The sequence below is a fragment of the Macrobrachium rosenbergii genome, chromosome 37, assembly GCF_040412425.1.
Source record: "Macrobrachium rosenbergii isolate ZJJX-2024 chromosome 37, ASM4041242v1, whole genome shotgun sequence".
Classification (NCBI taxonomy): domain Eukaryota; kingdom Metazoa; phylum Arthropoda; class Malacostraca; order Decapoda; family Palaemonidae; genus Macrobrachium; species Macrobrachium rosenbergii.
The window spans coordinates 7,343,581-7,366,564 of NC_089777.1; the positions used below are offsets into that span (position 1 = coordinate 7,343,581).

Sequence of the window (22,984 nt, forward strand, 5' to 3'; positions counted from 1 at the left end):
AAGACGATAACTATATGTAACTACCGGGTAAGTTGTATAAGTGAAAATTATGTTTCATTATACTTACCAAAACACTGTAAAAGCTTTTATCTCTTTAAAATCGACACGTCCGAGATATAAATTTTCAAACTTTGTTTGGAACGCTGATACAATTGGCGGGAGACCCAACCAACCCCACCGGATGCCGGTGGTATAGTACCATTTGTTCCTAGTATAAATATTACAGCCACACTCAAAACTTGCCATCCCTTTAAATAAATACAACGCTTCTGTGCTGTACTACAAAGTTTCCTGGTCATGTTCTGTACTGTACTACAAAGTTTCCAGGTCATCTTTTAAAAAAACAACCATAATAAATCCACTCACCTTAACTCCCCTGAGAATTCGCTTATTGCGGCCCATGTGTCCTGGCATCTTTGTACCTGGCCAAACTCTGCCTTTCTCACCACCACCACCTATGTTTCCTCCAGCTCTGTGTGCCTTCGTTACACCATGACTTGCTGGCAGACCTTTGAAGCCCCACCGTTTCATTACACCTTGAAATCCTCGGTCAATCCTGTTTGTGAATTAGCTTCCATAAATACCTGTTCAACAATATTAGAACAACTTTTCAAAAGTATGTTTTGTAATCCTAGCCTCAATGACAATAGTCAATCATAAATGATTACCTAATGCAATGTATGGAAAGAAGAGTTTGTAAACTACATACATACAGTACATACATACATACACACATACATACATACATACATACATACAATCTTTAAAAGTTTAATTATATTATAATGAATGAACTGCATAGTGAACAAAACAACAAGACTGAAAGCTGTGGAAAGATATGCACTGAGATCACAAGCACCTAAATGGATTAGGCATGTGATGGGAGGGAATGAAAGACCAAAGGAAATGGATGCTATAATGGACGTAGGCTTAACCCCGTTCATAAGTGTCTTCTTGCCTCCTTCCAAGATGGCAGCCAGACTGGGGAACCTTAAATGGTGACCTACATAGGAGTTACCTCTATCACTTATCGTAACACCTCTCATCCGCTGTGAACCTTTCTGTCCTTTCAGGCGATACCGAAAGATGTCACGTGACCCACACTGCCTGGAGGGCAAATGCCATGCTGTCATAGCCCCCATGAGGGAGGTTGGCGCCCGGGAAGCTGCCTATTCCGGCTGAAGTCACGATCCTGAGAGGATGCATCATCCCACTCACACTCCCTCTAAAACAGAGGGATCGGCCTTGTGTAATGACAACTGCCTTTAAAGAGGGATTTATTTGCATCTGGGCACATCACAGACAACTCTCAGCTAAGTCTTGAAGGTCATGAAGGATAGTGGCAACCTTATCCCATCCTGTAAATCCCAATTTCCCCTTTTTTTTTTATTTCAAACTAAAAAACCTATCCTTGAAGTGAGTTCACTCACAGTCCTTCCCTGCATTCCTTTACGACCCTTTCAAAACCTCCTACCCTGTCAGAAATCATACAAATAACCCCGTACGCCAAAGCCATCCACTGTTTTAGCATGTTTAGTGTTTAATAATCGTCAGTGCTATAATTTTTTTTTTATGAAAGTTTGGCCGCGCGGTGCCAGTTACACTCTTGAGTCTCCATCCCAAACCTCGACTTCGTTGAGCTGCATCGGGCCCATCTAGTCAGAAACTTAAGTTAGAACTCGTTCATTGTATGAGGGAAAGTGTGCATGCCATTCCAATATATAATTCAAGACATTTTCTCTTGCAGAGAGATGTGTTGTCACACGTGAAAACTCAGTACCATCAGCTTAGTGTTGGAATCATCTCGCACCACTACGCTGTCTGCTCAAGGCGGGAATCTCCAGTGAAAGTCCTCCCGGCTCTGCTGAAGTGATTTTAAATAACTGATTTACTTGTTATTTACGATGTTATTGTTTTGTAGGCCCCCCATTGGCCCCAGTTGATATCTGTGATGCTGCAGAGTAAATTTTTAAGTTTACACTCGGTATAATTTAACCCCAATTGATTCATTGTCTTTTAGCTTAACTTGGTACATTTAATATCTTTCATTTATTTTATGACACACCTCTGTTATCTGTTGTAGCCTCATCACGGTGCGTATCATAAAATGCTGATACTCTGCAAAGACAGTGGCATGCACTAAAAGAGACAGCACAAGTTCCCTATTGAAAGAAAGCTTATTCAAATTAGCCAAGCTGGAAATAATCCCACAACTTGGTCCAGTCCAAGTCCTTGAGTATAAAAAAAACAGCTGATGACGAGGTAGCAAACTAGATTTTTTTATGTTTGAATCCACAGAATATTAGATGGGTTCATTCACTAGCAATTACTGTAAACAATCTAAAACCACAAGGTCAACTTTTATTTGTAAATTCAGCTTCATCCCACATGAAATAACGTTTGTCATCTTGTAAAGAAGACTGTCTAATCTTCCATATGCAAATGCTGTTCCTCATTATCACAGCAAAGGCAACAGCATCAGAGTAGTTCACAGCATTATTCAATTCATTGATCAAAAATGCATAGTCTATCCTATAAAGCAATCTAATATAGATAGAGAATAATAATAAATGGGATGAAGAAATGGGTGAAATCATGTCTTTCATGGCTCTGAAGTGATTCTTCATGACTGTGATCACTATATCAAGATCAGGAAGTCTGGGACGATTGGGGAAAGTTATTAATAGAAACAGTGCAGAAGACAGTGAAGGGGGGGATGGGGTGTTTGATCATCCATACCAAACCTGCCTTCTACCATCATTTAGCAATGCATAAGCAAAAGCCTCTCATCAGCTTAATTTGAATTGTACCAATACATATAATTAGGACTCATCAACTAGACTAAAAATTATGAGAAAATTGGAAGACTAAACAAGAGGCTAACGAGAAACTGAGCATCAAGAAACCACTTTTCAAAACAAAGATGTTATAGCCATGAAAAAGAAACAGGCTGGGGCATTACTAAGATTACTGTATTATAAAGCAGCTGAATGAGACCACTGGGCCATATTTCTTGACATGTAACTGTTCCCTATAAAGAATGGCCTTGATTCAGATATCACACAACTTTACAAGGATGTAAAGTTTACCAAGTTACACCTTCAATGGATAATGCATGCAAGATGCAGGAAGATACCGAAAAAATAATTTGTCCCTGATGATAACTGAAACTCACAATTACACAATAATTTCTTTAAGTTCTGTTTTGAGAAAAGGAATGTAGCATGTACATAAAGTACATCACATTAATTTTGATTGAATTTGGAGCTTCCTGAATAAAGGTGTTACATGACTGTGTGGAGGAAATTAGGCAAGTAAAGAGGAACAGAAGTCCTGGTATATGTCTATGCCTAAGCATTAAAGCTGCACTAACGGATAAAACAGGCAGTATTTGGTGATGCTCAAAAGCAAACACAAAACTAAGACAACTCAGTGAGTGACAACTGTTGTGTGTGCTTTGTCTCTGCTGCAAACTGAGTAAAGCAGGTGACAGATGTAAGGGTTTTACTACTAATAAAGGGGTATTTCTCACTATCAAGGGTACAAAGGTTGTAAATATTTTGCTAAAGCAAACTACTTAATACCAAAGAGTAAGTTATCTGAGGCAATGGTTTGTTCATTACAGATGCATAAAACTGTGTACATTTGTAACACTATGCCCAATATTCCTAAAACTCCATTTCTCATATTATTTTAATCTTAAAGATGGAAAGTAATTATGAACACAAAAATTTTGAGATGGCTATTTTCAACCCTCATCAGCCAGCATGAAGTTAATCGCAGTTGCAACTGCATAACCTAGTTGCATGGTCCTAGGGGATCCAAAGACGTACACTTGACATATCATCATAAGTGCTTTTACATCAATAAATAACTTTTTATTGGTACAAGGAAAGGAACATCTGGTACAAAAGAATTACTCTTATTTATACAGAAAAATTACAAAAGTGCAGTGTGTACAAAGTTAATACATTTATGGGTGAAATTAAGAGAGAACTGGTAATTGAGGATTTTAGCACATACATTTATATTTTATAAAAAATAAAACGGTCTTTGACTGGGCTAAAATTAAACTGCAATTGAAAACACAGTCGATATATGTAAGCATAAGCTTAAATTATATACTCACGTTATGCCTAAAATATCAACATAATCTCCAGGACGAAAATGAGATGCATACAACGGAGTACCTGGTGCTAACTTCGCACTTGGACTGATGACAAACTTGGTGACCTTTCTTTTGGGCAAAACACCAGATTCAACAAAGAGGGACTGAAATTCCTTTGTTACCTGCAAAAATTTTAAACCACTTAGTTATCTGCAAAAATTAATAAATTGTAAGCAAAACTATTATTACTCTGCTGTATCCAGTATCAATCTGCAATCCTAACATGTGCATTTGTCCAATAAAGGAATACAAACCTTGAATCAAAAACAGGTCTTATGTACAGCATAAAACCATTCCCAAACTCATAGACTGATAATAAGCAATCCAAAGCCACAAGGAACCAGAATAAGCATACAAAGCATAAGTTAAAGAAGTCACTGGTGGTGGGATTTTGTATTGTCAATGATAATAAGACATTTGAAATTAACATAATCCTACACTGATTATTATAATGTTATCATGTATGTGTAAAACACCCATGTACACCATTCTAATTTACTTTTGTGTGCTGATCTTTAATATTTATTATTACAGTACATATAAGCACTGGGATGAAGGAGTTATATGTAGTAAGATTTTAAAGCTCTCTGTTCACCATCTGATTTAACCTAAAGTCTTTGCATCACATCAGGAAGTCACAGAGGAAAGTGATCTCTCAGTGAACCTCAGAAAGATTTACAGATACTGCTTTATTCCTGCACTTAAACTTGGCAAAATTTTGCTCTGAATCACTTTGTTAAACAAATGTTAACCACTTTCTTTTGTAGTAAAACTCATCGCCATTTAAAGATTTACTTGAACCCAGACAGGATGTGTGGAGAAGTCTGAGGGTCCATGAGGCTCCAGAAAAATGTGCGAGTTATTAGTGAAGTGTATGGAAATGTAACACCAAAATGAAAGGATAAGGAATGAACACATCAATGAACTAGTAAAAGTCACTACAGAGTCAAAGAATGCCTAGGAGTCAAGACTGAAATAGTTTGGACACCTGACAAGGAAAGGAGATCGTGAACAACATTATAAGAGATCACGCAGGTGAGGGCGGCTCATGAAAAGATGGAGAGAGTGCATTCGAGACAAAGGAATAGCCAAAAGGACACAACACAGAAACACTGGAAAGGTTTATTAAAAACAGCAACCCAAACTATGCATTCAGCGCTGAAATGTAAATTGAGACTAAAGGAGGTTTGAAAGGTGTAAAAGGAGGAAAACCTCGTAATTGCACTATGAAACAATTGTTGGGAGAAGGTGGAAAGTAAGATGGAAGAAAGATAATATGAACAGAGGTACAGTAAAAGGAATAAAAGAGATAGCAGATAGGGCCAATGTGACACTGCAAAGAACCTTAATAATGCCTACAGTGCACTGTGCGAGGTGCACTGATGGCACTACCCCCTATGAAGAAGATGCAGTCAACTGCCACATACTACTACTTAAAATAGAAAAAGTTACATTAGCTATAAAAGGTCAATGTGCATCACAGTATTTTTAATTTCATATGACTTGGAAAACCCATCCATTCATTTAACATAGTCCTGTCAATGGATGCCCTCTAAAGAAATCAGCCCTGACAATCCTTTAAGGAGAGCATGGGGAGGTGGTCTTTGCTATTTGACAATCCCCAAATGGTCAAACAGTACAAGGGGAGTCTGGCGGGAGCAGTTTCAACAGGTAAAACCAAGATTCCTCAAAAACACTGATGGCATAAAGGGAAAGAGGAGATTCACCATAAGATGGAACAAGCAAGAAAACCACCACCAATGCCCTTCTCCAGGAGAACCTCTGTGAATGCTGCACAGTCAAACAAAATGAGTGAGCACCATTGAAAAATTGTTTATGAGCAACACAAACCTAAATATGCCAAGGATATTCATACTATTATTCTTGTACCCATGTTATATAAAATCATAAAAATTAATAAAAAAAAAGAGAAAAATGACATTTTTATAATAAAATAAAGTTTTATATATACTTACCAAATAATTACATAGCTATAGTTTCTACTTCTACGAGGCAGCTCAAAATTCGAAAATTCGGTAGCACTCTTTTGTTTTGAGTGTAGATATGTTGCCCGCCCACTTTCGGGGAAGAATAGGTACAACTTAGCTAAGGAGCTCAATTCGTTTATGCTCTATGTCCATGAGAGGGGAGGAGGCCCCAAACGGCTCATCATGTAAATTATTTGGTAAGTATATATAAAACTTTATTTTATTATAAAAATGTCATTTTATAAAAGTAACTTACCAAATAATTACATAGCTGAATCCCACATTGAGTGGAGGTGGGATGAATGGACATATACTACCCAAAAACTACTTGATATGGGGGTAATTTGGGATAGCAAATTAGCTAGCATCTTGGAATGCTTGTTGTAATCTTACCTGGTGAGGAGCAACAGCAGACGGGTACTGCCTCTGGTCGTGGCTCCTCTCGACCTGTAGCGGTTGGCGGTAGAGCCAAGAATCACCTCTACTGAGCGGGTGCTTTGCAACGTGGGAGGTCAATTGCAGGTTGCCAAAGCTAACAAATCCAATGGGTCACATAATGATATGTGGATTGCCCTTGCCCTGGGCGCAGTACAATAGAATAACAAAGACCAGATAAAATTAACCTACACCATACGACATTTTAGCCAAAACCATAAAAACCAATTGATGACACTCAAGATTCAGTGTACACCAAACTTCCCAAAAGTCACGACTGCCCTTATTCAAGGAGAGTGGATAGAGGAAAAGGGAAGGCGTTCCTCCTATCCTTCATCCCCCAATACCATGCCAGCTGCGAAGAATGGACCTAAACTACCGCATTTTTCGTACACTGTCTCAACGTCCCGTAAATAAAACATGGCAAACACTGACTTGCACCTCCAAAAAGTTGTTTGTAAAACCGAAGAGAGAGACAGGTTACGTTTACAAGCCAAAGACATTGCCACAGCTCTTATTTCATGAGCCTTTACTTTGCACAAGGGTAGTAATTCGTCTTGAACTCCCGAGTGTGCTTCTGAAATCACGGATCTTAAAAAGAATGACAGTGCATTCTTGGACAAAGGACAGCTGGGGTTTTAACGGAACACCAAAGATTAGGGGCCGATCCTCTAAGGTTTTTGGTTCTCTCGAGGTATGCTCTTAAGAGCTCTTACTGGGCAGAGGACATTCTCTTGATCGTCTGGGCCTAGTACTTCTGAGAGGCTCTTGATAGAAAAGGAGTGAGGCCAAGGGTTAGTCGGATCCTCATTTTTGGCCAAAAACTCTAAAATTAACGAGTATACTGCATTGCCTTGTGAGAAGCCTATCCTTTTGTCAATGGCATGAAGTTCGCTGGCTCTTTTGGCTGTAGCAAGCACCACCAAGAATAATGTCTTCTTCGTAAGATTGCGAAGAGACGATGACTCCACTGGTTCAAACAGTGGGCCTGAAAGCCAGTTGAAGACTACGTCCAAGTTCCAAGCGACTCCTGAGGGTTTAGCTTGCTTACTGGTGTTGAAATGTTTCATTAAATCACTGATGTCTTGGTTGGCAGACAGGTCTAATCTTCTATGTTTAAATACTGAACTCAACATTGCTCTGTAACCCTTGATGGTCGATGTTGAGAATCCTTTCGATGTTCTGAGGTATAAAAGAAAATCTGCGATTTGAGTTACAGAAGTTTGAAAAGAGGAAATTCTTTGTTCTTGGCACCACTTCCTAAAAACTGCCCACTTGGATTGGTAAACTGCAGAGGAAGATTGTCGTCTGCACTTAGCAATAGCCTCTGCAGCCTTTCTTGAAAATCCTTTCGCTCTGACAAGTTCCCTGACAGTCTGAAGCCTGTCAGAGTGAGAGTGGATAATCCTTGATGGTGTCGGAGGAAGTGTGGCTGTCTGAGCAGATTTCTCCTCTGAGGAAGCAGCCTTGGGAAGTCTGTCAAAAGGCTCAAAAGATTGGGGAACTACTCTTTGTGTGGCCAAAAGGGATCGACTAGTGTCATTGACACGTTGACGTGTGAACTGAACTTCCTCAACACTTCCCTCACCATGCTGAAGGGAGGGAAGGCGTAAAGGTCGAGGTTCGACCAGTCCTGCAACATGGCATCTGTTACCCATGCTTGTGGGTCCGGGCTGGGGAGCAATACAACGGAAGACGATTGTTCCTCGACGTCGCGAACAGGTCTATCAACGGCTTTCCCCACAGCCTTCACAGGTCGGTGCATACCTGTGGATTGAGTGTCCATTCCGTCGGTAGGACCTGTTTTCCTCGACTCAATTCGTCCGCCAGGAAATTCATTTTGCCGTGAATGAAGCGAGTCACTAATTGAGTTTCGCTGCTCTTTGCCCAAAGAAGCTCCTTCGTCGCTTCGTTGAGTGTAACAGAATGGGTCCCTCCTTGGTTCTTGATATACGCTAGGGCGGTCATGCTGTCCGAATGAACCGCTACTGTTTTGTGGTAGGTTAGCATTGCAAAATGTAGAAGTGCAAGAGGAATTGCTTTGAGTTCCTTCATGTTGATGTGGAGGTTTCTCTCAGAAGGAGACCAAGTTCCTGATACTTCCATGTTGTTGAGAAGGGCTCCCCAACCCAGATCCGCCGCGTCGGAGAATAATGTTAGGTTGGGGTTCATTGGAGCTAGAGACCTTCCTGCCGAAAATCTGTCTTTTGCTAGCCACCATCTGAGGTCCTCTTTTATCTGGGGAGTGATGCTGAAACTGAATGAGTCCGGGAATGACTTCCTGTTCCAATTGGCTTTGAGGTAGAATTGAAGTGCTCTTGAATGCAGCCTGCCCAATGGAACGAACTTCTCGATGGATGAGAGAGTTCCGAGAAGACTCATCCATGCATTGGCTGAGGAGGAGTTGCTTCACGAAGTCCTGGACTTTCCTTCGGCAAGAAAGTATTCTTTGTTGGGATGGAAAAGCCTGAAAACTCCGAGAGTCTAACACTATCCCCAAATAGAAAATAGACTGAGTGGGGACTAATTAACTTCTTGAAATTTATCAAAAGTCCTAATTTTTGGGCGAGACGTCATTTTCCGGTCCTCCGTGCATTGATAATTCGAGGGGGAGCGTAGGAGCCAATCGTCCAGGTACAGAGAAATGTTTATCCCAAAAGATGAAGCCACTTCCTAAGGGGCGCGAGTACCGATGTGAAAACTTGAGGGGCCGTGGATAGTCCGAAGCAGAGTGCCCAAAACTGGAAGACTCTGCCCTGGAACACAAATCTTAGATACTTCCTGGAGTCCGGATGAATTGGAATATGGAAGAAGATCGCATCTTGCATGTCCATCGTGACCATCCAGTCTCCTGATGGATGGCCGACAAAACTGACTGATTCGCCTCCATTCTGAATTTCGTTGTTTGAACGAAGCGGTTCAGGGCACCGACGTCCAGGACAGGTCTCCATCCTCCTGATGATTTGGGAACCACGAAGAGACAGTTGTAAAATCCCCTTGAGTTTACATTTCCTACTATTTCCACTGCTTTCTTTTCCAGAAGAGCTGAAACTTCCTGAGATAGGGCTGAAAACCTCTCTGAGTCTACTGAGCAGGCTGCTAAGTTGATGGGAGAGGTTACTAATGGAGGTTTTTTCTCGAAGGGGATTGCATAACCTTCTCTTAAAACCTTCAGCACCCACGATCTGCATTTCTCTTCTCCCATGCTGGCGAGAAATGTGAGTCTTATTCCCACTGGGACACGGAGGACGGAAGTCTCATTTTCTAATGTCGGACTTGATGAATGGTTTTCTAGATGGTTTGGAGGTTTGGAGGTTGGTTCTCGGTCGAGACTGGAGACGGCCTCTACCTCCTCGAAAGGGATGTTGCTGCAGAGGTGACGACATCCTAGTAGTTGCAGTTGACGTTGTTCTTGCAGGAAAATTTGTTCTTTTGGTGGATTGGGTGATGAGGTCTTGGGTTGATTTGTTCTGAAGATCGACAGAAATCCGATCTATGATGTCTTGCAGAAATAGACTATCTTTGACTAAAGGAGCAAACAGAAGCGAGCCGTTCTGATGGGGTGACACCTTTAGCTGTAAACGAGCACCACAAATCTTGCTTCTGAGGACTCCGTTGTGTAGATGGTAGCTAGCTCCTACTGCTCCATCTCTTACAGCCTCTATCTGCACCCCAGTACACCCAGCCAGTCTGAAGCAGTTTTCTTGTAGGGACACACAGTCTTCTATTTTCTTAGCCAAGGCTCCTATAGTCCAGTCTAGGAAACTAAAAATCTCAAAGGACTTTAAAAATATCTTTGAGAAGGTGGTCCAATTCTGAGGATGTAAAAGAATCCTGGCCAAGCGAAGGCGATGAACGATGAGAAGCATCAATTATACTGGAGAAGTCTCCTTGAGAGGGGGCAGCAACTCCCAAGGACGGAGCTTCTCCGTTGCATAAGACAGATACTTCTGTCTTACTAAAGCGTGAAGGAGGTGAACAGAAACCGCCTTCCTGACTTTCCTCTTCTCTGTTAGCCAGGCATCCATACGGCCTTTCTTGAAGACAAAGACAACACCATGCGGGAAGTCTGGTGGTACCTGGAGGTTGATGCATGCCGAGGTAGGCTGAACCCGAGATAAAGGAACGACTGGGGAGAAGGACAACGGGTAGCAGACCAGGAAAAACCTGAGTAAAGCCGAGTAATGAGAGGTGGGCTGTTCCTCTTCTACAGGTTCTTCGGCGGACAAAACAGGAGATCCTGGAGGTTCTACGGAGTTCTGTGCGGTGTCCTGTACCGCTGGAGTTGGTTTCTCAAGAAGGCTCAACACTTTGTCAAGCCGGAGTTGAAGCGGCGCCAAAGAAGGGTCTATAGGGGCTGACGAAAATTCTTGATGTGAGGTCACGACAAACATTAGAAGAGGGGTTGATTGAAGATGCGCCACCAGCTACTGGGCGCATGGATGATATGCGCCCACCCGCTGTTGAAGCAGACAGAGACTCCTTTGAAGCAACTGCCCTGTCTGTGGATGCTTGGTCTGCAAAGGATGGGCGCTCTGAAGACTGCCGTTCCCGCTCCGAGTGGTCCAACACGGGCTCTTCTGTCTTGGAATCTGGGTGTTCCCGAACAGGTAAGGCGAGAGCAGTGCGCTCAGGTGATGGGCGCTCAGACAAAGGTGGGCGCTCATACAATGATGGGAGCTCGGATCTCGGGCACTCGGACATTGGGCGCTCGGACTTTGGGTGCTCGGACATTGGGCTCTCTGAAGGTGAAAGGTCGGATCCCGAACAATCTGTGAATTGGCGTTTATGTACATTGCCTGGGCGCTTTCTTGTGCGGGAAAGAGAGCGAGAATCTCTTGTCGGTGAAACCCAGAAACTACAAGACGGGAGAGGGTTATGATCTCTCTCAACTGCTTGCTCATGAGGCGGGGGAGAATCGGAGTCCAAAGAAGCGCCTAGCCTTTTCAGTGGTCTAGACACATGAGTAAAATGGTCACTGCATCTCTTACATGTGGGCGAGTCTGATCCACTTGAAGAAAGAGTGTGGGTACCTATTCTAATACCTTTCCAACGGTATTCATCCGCGGCCTGGGATCGTCAACAGGTTCGGATGAGGCGACGACTGCTCGTGGGCAAACCCCACCGACCTCCCTTGGACTGTCAGTTTGCTTCCTCCCATGTTTGCAAGGAGTTTAGCAGGGACCTTGGTCGAGGAGCATTGGTGGGACGAACAGCCGCCTCCACTGACACATCACTTGACACAACACTATTAAATTTGTCCATTAGGACCTTCACAGAATTCCCAATTTGGGGACACCGTTTACAAGTAAATTAAATTTCTGGTCTACCCGTGCTTCTAAGCTGGCAATGGCATTGGGTTCAGCAGAATAAGAATTAGGTACAAGAGTGACAGGAAAAGCTGGAGGTTGGAAATAGGAGAAAAGGCTGTCACAGGCGTCGAAGGGATAGGCAAAACATCAATATCTTCCCTTGAAGAATTGCCCATACTAGCAGAAGCCTTTGCTTGCCCTAGCTGTGGCTTTCTAATTCGGTCCCTTTTAATTTGTCTAAATGAGACTGTAAAGTTTTCCATTTACCCTGATCCCAGTCTTTACATTCGTCACAAGTCAATTCAGGAGAACAAATTTGTTCCTACAAGTACAACAAATTGTATGTTGGTCGTATTTTACCGACGTGGAGTCTAGTTTTGCAGCCTTTGCTGAAGTACCTAATGCTGGATAAACTAGAGTCAGACATAATGGTCAAGATTTCCAAATGAATAAGTACCAATTGAATTATCCAAAACTAGCTAAGCTAAAATAGCTGCGCTACCAACAAAAGAGCACTTCACCAAAACAGACGATCTCCTAACATCTGGTGAAAAACGGAAAACGAAGAGCTGCTAATAACTGGTGTTCAATCATTAACCAGCAGAAACGAATTGAGCTCCTTAGCTAAGTTGCATCTATTCTTCCCTGAAAGTGGGTGGGCAACATACCTACACTCAAAACAAAAGAGCGCTACCGCGAATTTCGAATTTTGAGCTGCCGCGTAAAGTAGAAACTATAGCTATGTAATTATTTGGTAAGTTACTTATATAAAACAATAGTTTTGCAATCATAGTCCATTCTGTAACCAGTAACCAGGGTGGGTTTAGAAAGGTGGTTGTATGCAATTTCCTCTTCTTTCACCACATATTAACCACACTGTTAACATGATTCTTAAACCATACAGCTTTCACTTGAAGAACACTCCTGTATCAGATAGAGGTCTGTAAACTCCATATGAACAAATAAAATTGTAAAAACTTTTAGTTTATCTTATCCTTACCTCCCTTGGGTCTACTGAATCTGCACCAACAACAAGACCAGCAACATTGCCTGTTCTCTTGTTAAAGTAGCTAGTTGCCATTTCTTCTGGAGGAATATATTTTATCACGTGATTATCTGATACCTGTCAAGAAAAACTCAGAATGTACGCTTTTCAAAATGAATAATTATGAAAATAAATTTTTTATCAATAGGGGACAACTCGTACACAAGCTACTGTAGGTGACAGTTAAACAAATATTGCTGAATAAGTTAAAATATCAAAGTTTTATAGCACTCTATACAGTATCCGGCTTATGATGGTTTGTTTGACAATAGCAATAGAAATAATGCACATTCAGCAGAAACCTTATTCTGAATTTTTACTTTTGATTCTTTCCTGGGCAAGCGATATTCAGTAAATTACTCTCATGAACACTGTACACCCAAGCAGCAGCAGTGCTCTTCATCTCCCAGTCTACCACACAGTTGCTAATGTATACAGCTATTACCCTGCAGTCTTCTGTGTTACTGTAATGTCTATGTCTATGAAACAACCATCTGTGTGTCCTGTTACGGGTGAGAAGATGAAGGCAACTGCTTTTGAGGAGAATAAAGACAGCAAGACTGTAATGTCTATCACATGGGAACTCAGACTTTTGCAATTGATAATCTCAACCACCTTAATGAATTAATGATACTGTGAAATCTAACATCTTTTGAATTGTAAAATCCACTGCATCACAAAGAAAAGAGTTGCACAGATCAATGAGATGGAAAAATTACTTATGTGGATGAGAGAAAGGATACGGAAAAGTACGCTGCTTAGCCTACTGACATTCCAGGCTGAAGCAAGAAGTCTTTTTGAAACCCTCAATGAGTGTGCCAATGATCCTATGTGTATACAGAGCAGATAATGATACAGTTACTACCCCTCAACTGAATCTCAAATAAAATGTTAATCTAATTTACATGAAAAACTTCTTCCCCCTCAACTGAATTTCAAATAAAATGTTAATCTAATTTACATGAAAAACTTCTTAATTAACTCATCTGTAAAATATTCAGTGCTCCAAGCAATTGTATTCTTCATTCAATATCTGCACCACGATGTTGATTTACATGTAAAAATTTCTCAATTCACGCATCTATAACATGTTCACTGTTGCTTTCAAGCGACTGTTTTCTTCCCTTCTCCTGTTATAACTATCATTATTTTATTGAAATTATTAATAAAGAGAAAAACTGACAACTGTCACTACAGCATGTCCATTATCCTCATCATCAAGCAATTAATATTACCATTTAATTCTTTAAATATTCTTCAGGTCCAGTGCACCTTCACCTGTGGGTAGCAATTAAACCGCTCTGCTTTTCACTTTCACTATTTTATCCAATGAATTACGAGATATTCAACACTGTATTTTAGTTTTCTTAGTATGTTTAAGGCAGGCTAGGCCAAATTACGATGTTCTTTAAAATGGATGAATTATAAGTCAATTTCCACTTTCATAGCAACTGGCCCATACTAGAATATTTTTCAAATTAACAAATAAGAACACTACACCATGTATGCAAATTAGGTCTGTAAATAGCATTTCTAATTGGTTAACCTCTAGTGCTCCTAAACAAAAACTACTTATATCAGTAAAGGACCACCAAAACAATCTACTTCAGGATAAGCAGATCTGGAATGATATTTACCTGAAGTAAAGTTGTTAAAAGTCTAGTTCCATCCTTCTTCCACATAGGATAAATTCCAATTTTACGAGCAATGACACCACATCTACGCACTTTTTCAGTCCACTGCCCTCTCTCCCATGGGTCAGATTTTAATGGCGAAGAATACTGGTTGGCAATGACTTCACTTACAAAAGCTTGATTCTCGGGAGTAATGTTTTCTGGATACATCTGTTGAAATGGAAAACAGTTAATCATTGTTCAAGCTTTTCATAACAATTCTATTAAATGGTAACACTTACAAATTTAAATGATGGTAATTTAAAATCACCAAACGAGTTCACATAAAATGCTTTCTCTGAAAATGACAAGATTCTCTTCTACCTGCTAAGAGTTCCTGGATACATTTAAAATAAAGTAATTATCCTCTAAGCAGCATGAATCCTTACTTCATTAGCAATAAGAATAAAAATTTTCATGAATCATTAAGTTTATAAATAACATTTAAAAAAACTCCTAAAACAAGTGCAACACTTCAAAGTATGAAAATCACATGCTTTCATAAAATTGATCATCAACTTGTCTTTATTATCTTTCTGTCACAAATGAATATCATTAACTCACCCTCATGAAGCTGCACTGTATCTATATAAAATTTATTCACCTGCTGCAAGTAGGTACAGTATATAGAATATGAATCACAAGCGGTGTGTACACACCATTAACAAGATGAAAGTACATAAGCGATAAAATTACAATAGCAAAGGATATATAAGCTTCATCAGCCCATTAGATATTCCTAACATACAGTACTGACTTGAAGGTATTTGATTTGGGTTTCATGTCAGGCCTACAGTATTTAATTTTACTTCACTTATTTAAACGTATCCAGATGATGAAAACTCGTTTACGTACCGTTCTAGTGATTTTTGGCAGCCAGAAGGGAGGCATGGTATGTCTCCTTTTCACACGGGACATCCATCGGACTTGATTAATGGATGGCAGTTGCCTGGCAGAAAGAAATAACAACAATATTTAAAAAACCACAATCTTTAACCTTTACCTAATTAGAGCAGATATCAATATATATACTGTACATTATAATTCTCATTTGTATAACCAAGCAATTCACAATAAAATTGAAAGAATCAGAGCTCTGCTGCTTGGCCAACACATCTGTTTTCCTGCCAAGTGTACTGAAATTTGATAGACCAGTAGCTTTTGTGACATAAATGAACAATTTCACTGTGCATTACTTATTATGATCTGAGTGCAACTTCATTGCCCCAGTAGGATTCAACAGTTTCTCTTTGGGGGTGCACATCTAAACAAGACCTATATAGAAATCAGTAGCTATGGGATATCCAGTCATCCTTGTATGGGGAACAGCCTCCTTCACCAGCAAGATAAATCAGAAGAGCTTAAAGAATGGGGTCATTCTAAGACAGACTTCAAATTCTCTTCTTCCCATCTAATGCATCCAACAATGTACATATTCTTTTGGGGAAGGTCTGTTCACCTTCTACAAGGTAGTAGAGTTACATCTTAGTAGGGGAGGCTTAGAATTTGAACATCTTTCCCAAGGATGGCCTGGAGGTAGCTGCAATACTATATAAGAAATCTCTTTATGTCTGATAGGCAAAGCTTTGCAACTGGATTAATTTTATTCTTATGGTCACACATCTGGGATCTAATATTACAGGCAGTCCTTGCTTATCGGTGGCGTCGGTTAACGGCAACCCGGTTTTACTGTGCTTGGCTAATAACGTTAACCAGATTTTCGGTGACGGAACGCAATTTTTGGCATCGGTAAGTGGTTTATTGGTGTTGATACACGATTTATTGGCATTGGCATGCGGTTTATTGGCAACAGTAAGCAGTTTATCAGCGCTGATAAGCGGTTTATTGGTGCTTGCAATGTCAAAACGCCATTTATTACCATAATTATCAGTGATTTTCGTTAGCAACACTTGGCTGGGAACAGAACCCCTGCTGTTAACTGGGGACTACATGTAGATTAGTTCTAAGGAACACATTTGTTTAGTTAAAAAATAACTGTAAATATTCAAACACATATTTCCAATAAAGATGTTTTTAACCAGACAGGACTAGTACTGTTGCAGAACCTATAATCCTTCCTTGCACAACTAACAAATAAAAAAGAAATACAAATTAAGGCATAAAATCCTCTGATATGTTTCAAAATTTAAAGTTTTTGTCACAAATTTTAATTATGACATGTTAATATCCAAGTATATAAATCTTTTTAAAACAGTTACTATTAAACCCTACAATTTATAAGAGACAAGTACTGTCTTCAGCTGGATTACTTTGGATGAATAGCTAAATTTCATTCCAAATTTCATCATCACACTGATGCTCTTGTTTAACTTTGGGAAAATTGTTTTTCCTAATTTTTTGCAGTGTCCCAATTGCAGTTCCTTCTTAAATTATAAGGGAGAATGGAACCTAGGTATTGTAGTGCTACAGTGAAACTAGCCAGGACAAAGAATAGATGGCGATGGAATTTCTTGGCTAGTAATTTTGAAGATATCTTTTGGGAAAGTTCTCACCTTTCACAATGAAGTTAATTTTGCTTGTGAACCCCTGGTTAATCCTCCAGAGTGGGAAGATCCTGACTAATGATAGTTCTCATTCCGAATAAGGTAAGTTTATGGAATGTTCTCACACTAATATCATACACTAGTGTAAGGACCTGGTTCCCCAAGTTAGGTTAGGTGTGGTTGGTTAGGTCGCAACCTTATAATTTATATACAGTGCCCTAGGTTAGGTTCAGTGGTAGGCCTAGGGCTAGGTTAGGACCTGGCTTCCTAGCTTAGGTCAGTTTGGGGCTGGGGCTGGGCCTTGGGGGAAAGCCACCTTCCCCTTTCTGGCTAGATAAGGATGTAGTTTTCATGTTAGGTTAGGTTATGTAGGGGGTTAAGGCATAGATAAGGATCTCCCACCCTGGTTTCCTATGTTAGGTTAGGTTATGTAGGGGGTCGAAGCATAGATAAGGCTCTCCCACCTAAGTTAAGTTACGTGGGGGGTCCAAGGCACCTGCCCCCAAGCTAGGTAAGGGTGCAGCCCATTGGTTAGGTTAGGTTTGGGGAGTTTCTAGGTCTAGGTAAGAATGCAACCCTCTTTGTTAGGTTAAATCAATCCCTGTGTCCCCAAAATTGCACGAAATAAAGGTGGGGTCCACAACCTCTCTAACTGTACTTACTAGCTGAAAAAATGTTAGAAATGTTCAAAGAACATATCAAAACAGGAAAAATATAATTTTTTTTAGTCCACAATGCATTTAGGTAACATTTTACGGGAAGCTATGGTCAGGCCACATGTTTGGATATACTGTACATGTTAGTTGCTCTAAACTGTTCACTTTTCATTTCTTCAATATACATTGCAATAAGAGAGCATGCATTTATTAGATTTTTCATCAGTTTTTCAAAAACATAAACAAACCTATACCCTCTAAAGTGAAATAGCCTATGGGGTTAATGAACCAAAGTTCGTTTCCAGTCCAAACTCCAATTCCACACAAGGGCTAGTACTAAACATGGCGAAACAATGATTCATCTTCTCTCTTGCACTGTGTTTAGTACCAGCCCTTGGGGAGTCAAATGTATTTCATAGTGTTTAGTACTAGCCCCTGGGGGATCATATGTCTATAAGTGCATTTTGAAAAATTAAAACTTAGAAAAAATCCTCAATAATTTACATATATTTTATTTTTTACTGTGATAAATATTAGTTTGCAAGAATATTTTTTAATTTTTGGTAGACATTTTTTTATGAAGATTGGAAAGATAAAAAAATAAATCGAGTAGGGATTTTCGGACTGGAAACGAACATTATCTGCCTACAGGATTGAGTAAACACAAACATGAGTGACTTGTGCCAACAATAATGGCGAAAAATACATAAGACTAGGATAGTGGACATTCACCAGTATGACCACTGTCACCTAGGCCTAGCCTAATCTTTTGGTGTTGGCAAGATACTGAAGTGTCATAGGCCTAGTGCTAACACTGATCCATCATGGCCTAGCCTAGTTACGCTATTGGCTGGCTATCAAAGTCAGCAAATATGATGGAAGATGTTCATTTCCGGTCCGCACATCCCTACTCGATTTTTTATTATATCTTTCGAATCTTCATAAAAAAAAAAAATATTCTGGGCTATATACATAATTCTTGCAAACTAATATTTATCACAATAAAAAATAAAATATATATATGTAAATAATTGAGGTTTTTTCCTAGGTTTCAATTTTGTGAAATGCACTTAGGGACATTTGATCCCCCAGGGGCTAGGCTAGTACTAAACACTGCAAAATACACTTGACGCCCAAAGGGCTAGCACTAAACATGGCAAAATACATTTGACCCCCAGGGGCTAGTACTAAACACAGCAAAATACATCTGACCCCCAGGGGCCAGTACTAAATACGGCAAAATACATTTGACCCCCAGGGGTTATAAAAGCAGCAAAATACATTTGACACCCCCCAGGGGCTAGTACTAAAAACAGCAAAATACATTTGACCCCCAGGGGCTACTACTAAACACTGTGAAATACATTTGACCCCAGGAGCTAGTACTAAACATAGCATAGCACATTTGACCCCCCAGGGGCTAGTACAGGTAGTGCTCAAGTTACGATAATTCGAGTTTACGATGGGGTTAGCAATTAATACCGATACGACAATATTTAGAAAATATTTCTAATATTCACGCGGGCGCAGGCAACAGCGTACAATCAGGCAGCAAGAGAGACCAACTTACAATAGACCAGCTTCTTTTCCTCCATCTCTTTATTCCATCTTATAGTTAAAAAAGAAAGAGAATGATAAAAGTACTGTTAGTAACCTTATACTCTTGCGAAAATGCGTACAGCCATAAACAACCGAACGAGAAACTGTTGTTTTGCTAATAACCGAATCGGATAACAACTGTTTTGCTTGTATTTCAACCATCGTACGGTTAAACAGTTACCGTAGTTATGTTAAAATTGTCGCTAAGTACAATAGGACTGATATATTTTTACATTACAGTATACCCTTATCCACTTTGGAGAAAAGATCGGCAAGGAAATATACAGCTACAGTAAATTTTAAGCTGCAAGTTGTAGCTGAAGCTGAGAAAACAATGTTCAAGCTGCTAATGACTATAAATTATCGTGCATTGGCAACATGAATGAAACTCGACTGTAAATAAAATTGGAGAGAAGGTATTTTAATCAAAACTACTGGGCATGAAAGAACACATATCACTGCTGTTTTCATGCCGATAAAAGATAAATACGTAAAGCTCTTCGTATGATGATGAAATCAAGAGAAAATAGCAAACGGAATCTTGATTTTTTTTTTACACAGAACAAACATGCCCCCAAACAGCCAGCTGCCAACGTCATCTATTAATGAAAAAAATATCTAGATTAATTTAACAACGAGACATATTTAAGTTACATTTCGACTTAAAAACACTTCGTATAACAAAATATATCCTTGTCCCACATAAATAAAGTATTTAGAGATTCATTTTTGCTAACTAGAAGCAAGAAAAGCCCTCTGAACTGAGTTATATGCGGCAAAATAAATACTGTACTGCGTGATCGATTCCCAAACCAAAACATGATCGCAATTTATAATGCAAAAGCAATATGAGAATATATACAATTGGATACAGTGTAGTAAGGCATAACTTTTTAAAAGATCCATGGAAAAGATGCACATTCGTTATTTTGATGTTTGGGTAATTGCCGACATTTGTATAATACGGTGTTAATATGTGAAAATAGAGTACGGTAAAATGTAGGCTAGGCTACCATATGTGATATACCAAAGTGCAGACTAAGCCTTGTTTGTTATTCAATTTCTCTTTACACTGAATTATCATAAGTCAATCTGCATTGAACTTGCAGAATTAGCTGACACTAATAATTACTATACCATATATGTATAGAGTATACTGTGTAGTGTAGGCTAGGCTACCATATATGTATAGATGGTACTGATTACCCTAGTGTAGGCTAGGATATATTCGACTTACCATTTTTTCAACTAACGATGGGTTTTTTGGAACCTAACCCCATCGTAAGTAGGGCAATACCTGTACTAAACACGGTGAAACAGTGTACCTGGGCCTAGATGAATCAGTCTCATGTTGAGGCTAGGCTAGTACGCCTAGGCTACTAGCCCTCATGTGGAATTGGAGTTCGGGGCGGAAACGAACTTTTACCAATATGACTCACGAATAGGCCTAGATATATAAAATTTGGGCCGTTGCCTGGGCCTATAGCCCGGAGCTGGGGCTGTGGAGGGCATTCAACGTCACCCGTCTTGTTTGACGTAGAAATTCAACGTAGCTTACAATCAGCCTAACTTACCTTACTATGCATTAAACAAAAATATATCTATGATTATAATACAACATGGGGTGAACATAAGCTCTAGTTAAGCTTAATTTAAGGCTTAATACTCAAGAAAATAAATCATTATTCTATCTTAGAAGAGTCCACCGGTACGCCACTCACCTCAAAAGAGAATTATTGACGTCGTTAACTGTCAAATTGCTCAATATGGCTGTGACTTCTTTAATGCTTACACTTCCGGCTATCCTTCTCAAAGCTGCCATGCTTGGAACCTTTCAATAAGTCAGAAATTAATCGCTAATAAATCACAAAACACACCATGGAAGCATTATTGTTCTTATGGAAGGAAGCAATAGTAGTAGTAGTAGTAGTAGTAGAAGGTGGTATTCCTCTTTGAAACGGCTCCCTTGCTCGTTCTATCTTCCTTTGTGTTTGTTAAGTTTATTATCTTTGTATTACCATATATTTTTTGCATTTGTTTCAGTTTATTATCTCTGTAATACCATATATTTTTTTATAAATTCCTTCCTATTCTCAATTTCTTCTTTCGATAGATCTACAAAAAGAAGGATGTTGGCAATCAATTCCTTTTTATAATTTTGATATGGCTGCTGCACGAATCTTATGTTTCTAATGTCACTATGTGCTAAGCAGTAGAGTTAGAAATGCTATAAGTTTTCCGTTATTTCTTTATTATGAAGAATAAGTGTTTCTTTTACACAACACCTCCGTTTCCTTGTGTGTTATGTCAAGTTAATTTATTTCTTGTTTTTGTTTTCTCTTTTCCACAAAAAAGTAGGTTTCTTTTATATTCCATTTCCAAATGAAATTCTTTAGGAGTTCTGTAGTTTAAGAAATTCCTTGGCCATCACAGAGATGCTATAATCATTATGCAAAGTTTTTTGCCTCTCTCTCTCTCTCTCTCTCTCTCTCTCTCTCTCTCTCTCTCTCTCTCTCTCTCTCTCTCTCTCTCTCTCTCTCTCTCTCTCTCTTTTTACGTGACAACTGATGCTTTTCTGCTTTCATTGCTGTGTTTGTTAATTTTTTTCTGTCTTAATATTCTTTGTAGGTTGTATAAAATATCTTGATTTATATTGTTTTCTCTGTTTACCCATGATTTTTTTTCCATTAACCTGCTGCTATACAATTATCATACTACAATATTTGATAATTTGCTTCGTGTTTAACAATCGTCGTAAAATTTTATAAAATGTAAAATTAAGCTGCACAGTTTTTGTTATGAGAACAGTAGGCCTACTGATAATGGACCATAACACAAGTGAAAAAAGGAAAACTGCCTGTCAACTCTCTTGTTAACTTATAATGTTCCTTCATAATTTCTAACAAAACTGTTTTTCCATTCACCACCTGAAAGTAGCAAGGTATCGTAGCGATATGGCTTTTGTACTTCCTGAGAGTCTCATATAAAGAATGATCAAGAGGTGGTCCCGGCCGGTGCTTGCAAATATGTAGGCTATAGGTGGAGTATGTCTGTATGTTCGTAACGCACAATATAAGTATTGACAAAAGATGGCTGTCTGCAAGATGTTATCATACTAAAAATGGTTTCAATGCGTCGTTTTCATGTGAATAAATTAAATTTTTTTATCTGAATACCTATATGTCTTTTGATATTGGTTGTACAAGAGTAACTGGTTATGTACTTCATTCTACGCGTTAACAATTCTAGAACTTATGCCCATAGAGCACGTAGACGTCTCTGTTAGTGAGGTAGAGTCTGGAGGTCCGCACCAAACACCCTACTCTCTTTCCCACATGACCACACACATAGACTAAGGCTCCGATCTGGCATAGGCCACCTTGATTTAAATAAAAAAAAAGTGACCAACCGGACAGACAGACAGACGGACAGACACAGCTGCTTGAGCTTAAGAAGGAGCTTTTGTGTGTGGAGATGCGTGGACGAGGGTTGGGACACCATCACAAAAAAAAAAAAAAAAAAACACACACAGAGTGTCGTCGGTTGAAAAAAAAAAAAGCTTTAAGAATATCAGGAGTCAGAGCGGGTATTGAATGAGAAATGA

At 39.5% G+C, this 22,984-nt stretch overlaps 1 protein-coding gene across 1 annotated transcript; it reads right to left on the reverse strand.

Annotated features, from left to right (window-relative positions):
* Positions 1-297: 297 nt before the first annotated feature.
* On the reverse strand, positions 298-21,331 carry mRpL3 (mitochondrial ribosomal protein L3). The gene is made up of 6 exons (XM_067081389.1): positions 21,102-21,331; positions 15,477-15,570; positions 14,586-14,792; positions 12,904-13,026; positions 4,130-4,290; positions 298-556 (listed from the first exon to the last, which is right to left on the reverse strand). Exons 1-6 carry the CDS (start codon positions 21,200-21,202, stop codon positions 313-315), a joined length of 930 nt encoding a protein of 309 aa, XP_066937490.1. The 5' UTR covers positions 21,203-21,331; the 3' UTR covers positions 298-312.
* Positions 21,332-22,984: the final 1,653 nt, after the last annotated feature.